Source organism: Mercenaria mercenaria, chromosome 3 (assembly GCF_021730395.1).
Source record: "Mercenaria mercenaria strain notata chromosome 3, MADL_Memer_1, whole genome shotgun sequence".
NCBI classification, from domain to species: Eukaryota; Metazoa; Mollusca; class Bivalvia; order Venerida; family Veneridae; genus Mercenaria; species Mercenaria mercenaria.
The window spans coordinates 62336251-62348435 of record NC_069363.1 but is presented as its reverse complement, the minus strand read 5'-3'; the positions used below and the strand labels follow the sequence as shown (position 1 = coordinate 62348435).

General features: G+C 34.0%; 2 protein-coding genes across 2 annotated transcripts in view; one reads left to right on the top strand and one right to left on the bottom strand.

Moving 5' to 3' along the window:
• The window catches only part of LOC123525718 (uncharacterized), a 62788-nt gene that overhangs the window by 13224 nt on the left and 37379 nt on the right, over nucleotides 1-12185 (top strand). The window contains exons 9-11 of the mRNA XM_045304863.2: nucleotides 467-620; nucleotides 1885-2025; nucleotides 2251-2479. Of these exons, the coding sequence (XP_045160798.2) occupies nucleotides 467-620; nucleotides 1885-2025; nucleotides 2251-2479 (524 nt within the window). The remainder of the gene's footprint in view (nucleotides 1-466; nucleotides 621-1884; nucleotides 2026-2250; nucleotides 2480-12185) is intronic.
• LOC123524560 (uncharacterized) lies at nucleotides 3685-11890 on the bottom strand. The gene is made up of 2 exons (XM_045302844.2): nucleotides 11595-11890; nucleotides 3685-9071 (listed from the first exon to the last, which is right to left on the bottom strand). The coding sequence occupies exon 2, from the start codon at nucleotides 9021-9023 to the stop codon at nucleotides 7863-7865; it is 1161 nt and encodes a 386-aa protein (XP_045158779.2). The 5' UTR covers nucleotides 9024-9071; nucleotides 11595-11890; the 3' UTR covers nucleotides 3685-7862.

Below are 12185 nucleotides of genomic sequence, written 5' to 3'. Positions count from 1 at the left end.
CGCCAACCATATTTTTATACTGAAATAATGTTTTGCTGTTCAAATATACTTTATAAGGATATTCAATGGTAATTCTTGAATTATTTCTGATATATGATCAAGCCACGTTTATCTTTTAACTTTCCAAGATATGACAGGATAAAGAAGCCATTTTGTGGTTATCACGAATTTCCTGTATTATAAGGAAATACCTTCGTTCGTTAAAGTTTTAGACAAGCATATGTGTTTCTGTGGACTGAGGTTGCAAAAAAAATTATATTTTGTTTTTCAATTTCGTTGAAACTTGCATACATTTATGTTATTTCAGACATGTTAGAAATTTTTTTAGATACACTATACATTGCAAAAATATAGAGGGGCATTAGAGGATTCACGTGTGACATGTTTGTTGAATTGCCAATACCGCCTATTTTTTATTTTGAAAGTGGTACAATTAAACTTACGTAACTATAACCTCATGTTTCAGATCGCGCTCGGAATGGCATATCTTGAGGAGAATAATATCGTCCACGGTGACCTAAGGGCCGCTAAATGTCTTGTAGGCGACCACAAGGAAGTGAAGGTAGCAGATCATGGTCTGTTTCAGTTGGTGGAAAAAGATCTTTCTGAAACTTACATAAGTGAGCTATGTTTATTTTGTGTTATTTCGATAAATAGATGTTTAACATAGTGAAACGTTTAATATAAGCAATTTATATATTGATTTATATTGCTTTGTTAGACAATATTTCATAGTCTTTGCAAATTTTGTATTTTAATACTGGTTATGTTTTACCGCTTTTACTTGCTGAAAATGTAAAATCTTGTGTTTTCTTGTGAAAGATATTTTTGTCTTGCCTGTTTTACACACATTTGTTCTTTTTATTTCATTTTTGCTATTATCATTACTACTGCTACTACTACTACAGCTACCACCACTACTACTACCATTATTATTCTTCTTATTGGGGCCTCCGTGGCCAAGTGGTTAGAGTCGTTGACTTCAAACCATTTGCCCCTCATCGATGTGGGTTCGAAACCTCATCTGGGGCATAGAATTCTTCACATGAGGAAGCCATCCAGCTGGCTTTCGGAAGGTCGGTGGTTCTACTCAGGTGACCGCTCGTGATGAAATTGTGCACGGAGGGGCACCTGGGGTCTTCCTCCACCATTAAAGCTGGAAAGTCGCCATATGACCTAAAATTGTGTCGGTGCGACAATAAACCCAACAAAATAAATAAATAAATATTCTTCTTATTATTATTATCATACGACATCTAAATATCCGTTTTATTATACATTCGTTTATTGATAATTCAAAGGAATTTATCATAATTCATATAGGTTTTAACGATATTTTTATTGATTCTTGATGGATTTTAAAATGATATAACGAAAAAAAAAGAACAAGATACGTGCGATCTTTGGACATAACAATGTTTTTATGTATTCACCTTGAGCTTTTATGTTCAAGATTTTTTATATAAGTGGTAGTGTCCAAGTCAATTGAATAGATTTGCATTTTTTCTGGAATTTTTCAAACTTTCCATGAAACTATATTTCTCTTATTTTACGAAAATATCGAATTTTATTTCATATTCGTTTTATATTCAATTGATGTAGGCATTATATCTACTGCCGACAATGCCACATTTTTAATGTTTCAACAAACTGCATTGTGCATGCATAAAACATTGTTCTGTCTGAAATTTGCATGTAGATCTATTTAATTTTTTTCTTTGTCATACCATTTTAAAATCCATTTGGGATAGCCAACTTGAAATAGATTTTTGAAAACAAATCGACGATTTCAAAATTAGAACATGATAAAATGCTCCATTATGCTTCATTATCCCCTGATGTATACGTGTACTTTTCCTTGCTTTTCTGTGTTTTGAAATACAGGGCAGTTGTCAGAATGGCTGCCAATAAAATGGTTTGCTCCAGATGTATTTTGGAGCGGAAGCGTGAGTACAAAGTCGGACGTGTGGTCATATGGCGTGTTATTATCTGAGATCATTACATTTGGAGATATCCCATATCCTGGTAAGAGAACCTTAGTTGATCACGTTTATTTAAGACTGAGTTCATTATCTGATAAATACTTCTGTACTTGCAGGCACACAGTCATACATGTATATATTGTTTGGAAAGTTTCATGCAAATCTTGATAATTTATATCTTTGCATTTGTTATGTTAATCCGTGAATAACATTAGCAGCTGGAACAAACTTCCTTTTCCATCAGCTTCCTTTTATTGAAAATATGCAGATCAGAATGGAAGAGAGGTATTAGATTGTGTTGGGAAAGGGTACAGGATGCCAAAGCCAGTATCAGGTCCAGTAGAATGCCCAGATCCATTTTATGAAACGATGTTACGATGTTGGAACAACTTTCCGGAAAGCAGACCTAGCTTCGCATACCTAAAAGATTACTTTGAAAACTACACAGTGCTGTTTCTCCAATATCGAGAACTGGAATCGTCGCCAGATGTGTTGATGTGAGCAACCTTCTCTTGCTAGTACTTATTTTTTCTCAATTATTTGAAATGTTTCAAATTGTGATCTTATGTAGTCCCCCTTCATCGGTATCGGCGCCGACGTCTGCGTTACATAAATTTTACAAGTAAGCAGGTTTACAGGAAGAACTAAATCCTGGCTGCTTATTTGCTAAAATTTTGCGCATTTTTAAAGAAGAATTAATGTTTTGCATGAAATCAGTTATCTCTAAAACTACTCGATTGAATGCTTTCAAACTCCTTATATGTCTTAATCATTGTGAAATAATCTCACACAACATGTTTCATATCTAAAACATTCGTTTTGTCAACATTCTCCCCCTAGTAAGTTAGTAATATGTGGAAGGTCTCAATTAATTGAGCGCGCTGTATTTAGACATGCCCTGCTTCACATTAAATACATCTGGTTTACAACCATGGCTAATTCTACTTTCAAACAAGTGAATTGTGCCCTGTTCGGCAGTATAAGCAATTAATGAAACAGTGCTGGGGTCATCTGATTTAGTCTTACAGGGCATATGCAAGAAACCGTGGCGACGTGATTTAGCATTGCGGTCTATAGGAGGGACATATCAGCTTGAAATTTTCTTTGATAAAATAGAAAGTGCCTAGATATGGATCTTCACTATTATATATAAAACATATTCTAGGACGTATACAGTAACTCATATCAAAAGTAATAAAACGGTGTTGACAGATCGCTTGGAGGTATAGAACGACAAAATAAAACAATTCAGTATGCTTTAGTATGAGTGGTAATTCTATACCCCAACATGATTTTGTAGTAAAGAAATGGGACTGGAACAAATTCTATTAGAAGACATTTGGCCCATAATTTACACTTCGGTTTTTGATTGTTTGAAATACTACTTCTACGAAGAAATATGATGTATTTGTTTCAACTCCGTCCTAGAATGTCGATAGTTGAAGCTGACATCCTGACGGATGTTGTATGAAAGGAATATTCACAATTAATTAGCTCTTAAGCAGACTACAGAATCATTAATATTTGCGAAACCTGCTTAGAAATGGAATTTGGTAGTCCGGTCATACCATGTCGATTGCTGTACATCTTATGAAAGAACAATAAAAGTAAAATGTCTTGCGGATTAGGGAAATCGGGCCTCTTGCTGTGAGTGTAAGGGTAGATAACTCTGAACAAGTAGAAATACATTTTTAATCACTTATACATCTTATTCTGTTTTGAAAACCAAAAGATATTTGAACACTACTTAAAAGCTTTTAAATCTGGAAAAAAGTATATGATATTTAAAATAATTGATAACCGATAAAACTGGGTTATCACCGGCGTAGTTGGCAAAAGAGCAGTAACAACAGTAACAGTATTACTGCTATTACTTCTATAACATTATAGCTGGAACGTTATAGCAGTAATAGCAGTATTACTGCTACTACTGCTGGAAGTTATAGCAGCAACAACAGTATAACTGCTGTTACCGTTGTCAGTTTAAGAAGAAATAGTAGTATTACTACTATCGATGGAAATTATAGCAGTAACAACAGTAGTTAATAGTTCTAAGAAACACAATATGAAATCAATTTTAGCGATTAATGCATTATTTGCCGTTATCATACCTGTTCTGAAAAGTATTTTTATGTCTCAGAAAGCGGCCTCGAAACCCTCTTACTGCTGTAACTCGCATCTTTCAACAGGGCTTGAAGATGCATTGCACGATATTGATATATTGTTGTAGTGTTTGTTTAAAGGAAAGTACATATAACAACCGATTAATTATGATTTGATAACGTAAAAACAACACCATCAAAAAGTACTGAAACCTTTCGATGTAAACTATCTATTTATAATAAATGTATTTTGTATACTTTCATGTACAGTTTTACAAAAACAAAAACAAAAACGGGGAGTTAATAAATTACCCAGCCCACTTTAAATAAGGCAACGGGTTATAGCCTCGAAGCCAAAAAGTGAAAAGTCCAAATAAATTCTTTGTATATTGTTATAGGTGAAGGCTCATAGGATTGCAAAAAGCGAGACTACCTATGAAAACATTAAAAGAAACAGGTCCAAATGTACCTAAATATCTCATCTGAAAAAGGATTGTTACCCTTTTAAGTTTGAATATCTAACAATTTGGAACTCGCAAAGCAAATATTCATTTCAGTATTGTTAACAGATTATAATGTCAGATTAAATATCAAGACGAACCTTTAACAAATTATGAGATTTTCTTTCATGTAAATTAAAAGGGGGATACTCTATAAAAGGAATGAACACACTTTTTGAAGTACCGTCGAACCAGGAAATATGCACTTGCTTCTAAAAATTGCAAAATAATGCTAAACAGTCATATTTTATAAGTATTAATTAACGTTTGTGATTAATATAATTTATTCAACAATGCGTAATACATGTATATAGAAATATTACTTTATCTTTTCTTGTTGAATGGAAAAAAGTAAATTGATCATTCTGTCATTCTGTTATATTCATATGAACATTTGTTCCTTTGCATGCGTAATATGAATATTAATGTTAACAGTTAATCACACGGCACACACTCAAAAAGACGTCAAAAATGTCGTCATGCGCCAAGGAAACATATTGAGGCCTAAATATATAGAGAATGACGTCACAATACATTATGAAATAGGAAAACACTGACAACATTGAAAGAACGTATGTAGTAAGTGGCTATATCGGATTCAAAAATCACGAATCTACATGCGTAATAGATAATCAAAAAATGTACAAACATTTTTAAAAGAAAAACAAAAGAGGTCTACTGAAGTCTGCAAAACATTATGAAAAAGTTTAAGCGTAAAAAACGTACAAAAATACTGTTTATATGTTGTCATATAAAGTTTGCTTATTCTTATAGTTTTTATCACTCGTCACCAAAAGACATTATCCTTTAGATACTTTACAGGTTTTGCTGCGGCACCATCAAAGTTAAATATGGTATGGATGTTTTTGTTTGCTCCAAAAGGTTTCTTTGGTTTTTGCTTTCTTTTTAAGTGCATTCATCTTCTTTAATAAAACCGTGACTGGCATTATAATTCGATCTTGTGAGATCCATGGACCTTTGATAATGAGATACAGTGTCAACTGAAGGCGTAAAATGTTCCATCCAAACTTTTGGCGTTGATGCTTCTGATATCGTATTTCTCTGCATGTGTTCGCCGAAGGTGTTATTCTGGAGTTTAGATATTGGTCCGGAACTGACGAATGCCACTTGTTTTATATCACAATTACACTAGTCAGACATCCTTTTAGTAAACGGCTGATCTGGAACTACCTCTTCTGCATCTAATGATTTGACGACTGACTATGCATCATCTTCTTCTACTTCATCTATTACTATTAATAAGTCGTCTTCATCTGAAGGAGTTATGTTTCCCCTTTAATCGAACGCACTGTTTTCAAAGACCTGACCTTGTAAATCCTTCTGTTCATAGTGCTTGGTCATCACTCCATTGTCTGATACTTGACAAGGCCAACATTCTCTAGAGGCACTCTCAGATCTTTCCTGATGTCCATATAACTTTTGAATAGTTTCGTTTTGCAAAGTTTCAATATACTCTGACCATTGATCGAAGTTGGATTTCGCAAAAACTTCGTTAGTATTGCCAACTGCACCGTTCTGGACTGCTTTGAAATTTTCTGTCTTATAAATGCTAGAATCTTTATGACCGGCATCGCTCGCCTTTTTGGTACCAAATCCAAATGTACTCTCAGATTTATCCCCACCATATATACCACCAGCTTTTTGTCCTACTATATTCGATGAATCGGTGTGTGAATCCGAGCTTGTATTAAGTCCATGTGTTACTTTCAGTTTTTGTTAGATTTCGTTTCTGAGTCACATGGATTGTTTCGCACATCCTCTTTGTTGTTCAAACTGTTCCCTTCTCTGCCCTCTCCGGTATTGGGGTCATTTCCATTTCCGCCACCTCCATCGCCACCGCCACCGCCACTACCGCTTCTGCTAAAGAACGGAATGCCGAAATAAAATCCTCCTCTTCCCATACTGTAGTCCAGCTTCGGAAGATTGGTATTGAAACGCGAAACCTTTGTACTTGTAGACACTCCATTATCTCTAGCGATTCCTAACGAAAAGGTAAACATTTGCACACCAGCTGTGGTCTACTAAAGCCTTTTCACTAGGGATGGGAACGAATACTGAAATCAGTATTCGAATATTCGGTTTGCCATATTCGAATATATTCGAATATTCGGTTTGTTTTAATGGAAGCTTTAAATTCTTATTAAGTGATTGGTATATACACAATGTATTCATTTGTTTTAAGCGTGGATCATCGTACGTAACAATGTCAAAAACTGTTTGTTTCGGGTAACCTGATCCTAACTAGCAAAACCTGCCGATCCTAGCGTTTTATTTCACGATTCTGTCAGTATAATCATGAACATATTTAACTAGTTCAGTGTTTTAGCTTCAAAATGATATAAAAACTCAAAACGATTATAATTTAGACCGTCGCAATTTTATCTAGGTCGTCCAATTCAAACACGTGACGCGCTGTTGTATTACCGCCGCCATTTTGAAAATTTTCAATCGGCGTGTAAAAATCGTCGTGTAAAAAGCAAGTAAACCTCCTTCAACATGAACTTATACATCAATCATATGTTATTTCTTGATTTTATTATAAAGTACGTCGAATTTAATTCGAATACGACCGATTGCCGATGAAAACCGATTCTGTGGATGGTCTGAAACGTCGTACAAAATATTGTGAAAAGATCGACAATGTCTACAAGTTTGGTATATTGTTTTCGAAAAAAAAATCTACAACTTGTTGCATAAAACAGGCGCCAATAAAAATGAACAAAAGATAAAAAGATATCACATTTACGCCTGATACAAACTGTTAATCCGTAGCGATGACCCCAGGTAATTATGCATTGCAATTTTCTTGTTAATTGGACATCTTTTGACATGCATCTGACACATTGACGCCTGTTGCAAACTGTTAAACCTTAACGATGGTCCCTGCCAAATATGCATTGCTATTTTCTTGTTAATTGGACATCTTTTGATACACGATAAACCAACATGAAATGGTTTTATTCTGTAGAATTAGCATGCTCATATTGCCCAAAACCAATGATACTTATTTTGAAATTTTTTTACGAATATTCGAATTTGATTTTCATATTCGAATATTCGACCGATTTTCGAATATTCGAATATTCGAATATTCGTTCCCATCCCTACTTTTCACCCTTTGGACCTAATCCTTTTGCTGTTATATTTCCTATATCCACAGAAAATCCTGTTTTCGCTCTTACGCCATTTACACTTATGTTATCTACTACGGTTACACAAGCATTCGCTATATTGACTTTGGCTCCTTTTACTGCAGCTTAGGCTACAGCTTTATTGCCTTTTTTATTTCCGACTGCTTCAAGGTTAAGGACATTCAGTATGGCTCCCACGACACTTGCTTTTGTTTTTACAGTGGTACCGTTATCTTTCTCGCGCCTCATATCAACATTTAATGTCCTGAATTGCATTCCAGGTAATTTAGCTTCACCAGAGGCTTTAGCCTTTTCGTTCATTTCCTTGCCTTTAAAGTCTGCCTCACCTTTTGCCTTTACCTCTCCTAAAGTTCCGTGTACTCCAGGGATATATATACCACCATCTTCCGGTTTCTTTGCTGCGAGTACAAACTTTCCATCAATAGCTTTGAATTTAACTTTTCCTTTAGCTTTAGCATTCAGTTTAACTTTTTGTTTTCCGACTGAACCTTTTACTTGAAAATTTGCTTTACCTCCAGTCTTAACATGCAAAGGTTTTGTATGTCCTTCTATTCCTTTGGGAGTCTTCTTAACATTACCATTAAGTCCGACAAAGGATACGTTTCCGCTTGTATTGCCCTTTGCTTCTGCTTCAACTTTCCATTTGTAATCAAATGCGTTGAATTCTGCAGACCCCTGAAGGTTTCCAACAATTTCTTCTTTAGCTGCGCAGTTCGCAATCTTTATATCTCTTTCTTTCCCGTCTGTTTGCGAACGTTTGTAAACTAAACCTTGGTGATACAATTTGACGTTTCCTTTAATATCTGCATCATATTTTACTGTCGCTATGTTCGTCTTACCAACAGAAATTTGGACATGCCCTTCTGAACCTGCCTTTATTGCAGCTTCGGTTTGTCCGCACAGGTAATTCGTTTTAGTACAGTTGTCACCTACATCATACGTATTTACAATGAATGTCGATACTGCCTTTCTGTCACAGGAACTTTTATGTTTCTTGTCAAACGTAGGTTTCCACTTAAGAGGACCGCTTTTGAAAACTTCTACAATTTGGTCTGTCCAATTGCTTTGGACCTTACTGTCGTTCTTCGTTTCTTCCATTCTGTGATTTACGCCTTCGTCTTCATCTTTTTCATCCTCAGTGTCTGGAATAATTGTTTTTATTATGTCATCAGCCTCTTTATGCGCATTTGCCTCTCTTCCTTGTGAATCGTTTAACATCTCAGCATTCCTTATATACATGAATGGCTTTGTCATCTTCTTGTCCATTATTAATATTGTAGATGTTTGTAATTTTCAGTCGGCGCTTATATCACCCTAGCAAAAATGATTATAATGTGATTAATAATGCGGTATTATCAACGAAAGGTAAACATGCGTAAACACCTTTTGCAGACTAACACTGGAACATTTCTAAATATCCTAAATCCCCGCTGTTAAATGTTTGATTTATGCGGTATTTCTCTCTTTAGGAGTATTATTCAGCATGTGACAATTATTAAACTGTAAGAAAAGTAATTATGGAACTGTTTATAACATCATGCAGTTTTATGTAAGAAAGAAAACAAATGTTCATTTTTAGTGGGGAGGAAAACATGCACGAATTGATATTATTTTTTGTTTAGTATCTTTTGCCCTGGTTCTAGCTTACATAATCCAGAATTTGGTAAAATTCTGCCGCTAGATTGTTCATATCTTTAAGGAATACTTGTTAAAATTAAACAAACACAGTACACTATAAACGTCATTTCAAATAATGAAAATGTGGTAAAGTTTAATTCAGTTGCAATGATTTATCAATAAAAAGCCAGGTCACTCTATACTTTCAGAAAAAATGCTGCACACGATTAAGACCACAAATGGAGGATGACTTGACATTATTAAACTTGGCCTTGATACAGTGTATTCTTTTAATGAATAAGTCCTCAACAATTTATCAACGATATTTCAACGTCTAACCAATTACTCAATTCCTTGACAAACTATCAAGTCAGACTCAGATAGCAATTATTGACAATACAGGATCTAACAATCAGCAATAATTTTTCGACTTGAATTAAATTATACTAGGCTGATATCAATCTGAAGTCAATATCAAATCAAACTTTAAATAATGTTGAATCAACGTATTCCAACCTTAAAACCAACGTAGAATAACAGCTGATGCTTCAACGTTGTTTCAACTTTTAAAATCAAATATAAATCCGACCGTAGTTCAACGTTGAAGTTCAACATTGATTCAACCTTGCTGTGCCTACATTTTGAGAAAAAAAATCAAACGACACCAAATTATATAAAAACAGGTTTATTTCGCATGAAAATTGAACAGCATATAAACATGCATATTACTCTTAAAAACAATTGCCAGTTTTATGCGTAGGAAAAAGAGATCAATATTATAGCACATTTACTAATCCTAATTGTTCTGTATTACAAAAGTGTTTCTATTGTGACATTTTGATACAAGGGAAAACTTTATTATCTGCACTATAAAATACTTACTGATATTTCATTTTATTATGGGCTTGTTAAAAGTTATTTTTTACCATAAGTAAGCTGACAATATCATATCGAAAAGGTTTTAAAAGCTAAATCAAACACATGAATAAATCCTTAATGTTTTTGTTGTGAAAGGGTACACAGTCGTTTAAGTGTAGTGTTAACTTGTCAAAATAGTGTTATATTATGTAAAAAAGGTATGTCATCTTGTTAAAGTATCATTTGATCTTGTCTAGACTTTTAACATAAAAACACGCTCTGTAGACAATATCACACGGTACTTTGACACAATAACATAGCTTGATGACATAATAAGACACTATTTGTACAAGTTAACATCTCATTTTGACATGATAACATAGGTTTTCAACATGATAAGTGCTGTTTGAACAGGTGAACACCACACTTTGAAAAGACAGCATGAATAGTTAACATAGTAAGACACTGCTTGTGGTGCTCTGTGCTTCCGAGAAATCTACCCTTACCTATTATCTTTTGACAAGTTAACACCATACATTGATATGATAACATGAAGTGTCCCGACATAAGACAGTTGCGGCGTTCCATATTTTTTATAATGTGGCTGCCACATTTTTATGAACATAATGTATATATATTTTTCTTGTTACAGCTTGATCTCGATAATTGTTGTCTCTGGTTATGTTAAAAGTTTGCCAAATATCTATATAAATATTAATTAGCGCAATAGGACGTTTTATTGAACTCATTGTCTTTTATTACCTCCCTTTATGGTTCTAATGGAAAAAGTTCACGAGCAGTAATAAAAGTAGTGTTATTCTAACCATGTAATTATACATAACATCTGTTTGGACAGCTGTTTCATCTGGTTTTAACATAAAAATTTAAGCCTTATGGGACTTTAATTCGCAAATGTGTAATGCTGATCTAGTAAAGCTATACTACAGAAGGACAGGTGGAAAATTTAGGCCATCCCTGAATATTTGTGTTTTCACAACTTCATTTGCAAACTTAATTCAGTCAATATCTTTTCAGAATAGTTTTTAAAACATAGACAAATAACTATCTTATCATGTATAAACAAAGTGCTGTCTGAACTGAAATTAATACATTAAGTACTGTGCATAATGCCACATTCATTCAATAAAATGTTAAGACATTAAGCACATCGCCTTGGCCTTATATATGTCACTGTCAACTTGTCATCATGGAAATCAAAAGAACACAGTTATTCGGTGGCGCGTCTTTAAGAACTGAATTCCAGTAAACATTATTTCTCTGTCTTATAAGGCAGTTACACTATTTTTGGTATTTAGAAATAGTTCACATGTATTCCATACAAGAATAAACTCTGTACATTACCTCTGGTTAAAAAAAGTCTCCCAGCTAGTCCAATATTTAAACTTTGATTTCTAAATTGATTTTGAAACATGATATTAGCTAGTAGATGATAAAATATCTTATCTATGAATCATTTGATATATGACATTGCCAAAATGACGTAAGTCAGTGCTTTAAATAGACCACTTGCATGTACTGGTAAGTGTTGTTTGATTTAATGTGGGCTTTTTTCATGTTACAAGTAAAAAAAAAAGTAAAAACATTTTTGACGACCAGGTTTTCCGGAAGTGCGTGTAATATTTACTTTATAGAATTATTAATGAATGAATTTTGTATAACGCAGTGCGCATGCCCCCGTGCCGGATAGATGTCGGTAAAAGCTCATAGGAATGTTTAAGAATGCTTAACCATAAGTGTCCTCATGTTGTCGTGTCATAAAATGCCAAAAAATGGATAGAATTTTTAGATAATTCTGGAAATGAATGCTATATTTCTTAAGAAGGCTTTAAAACTTAATTACTGACAAATTATATGGTACGGAAACACATGAGAATTTGCTGTTTTTACTACTTTTTTGATGAAAATCGAAAAGCGTTTGTAACGCTTTACTCC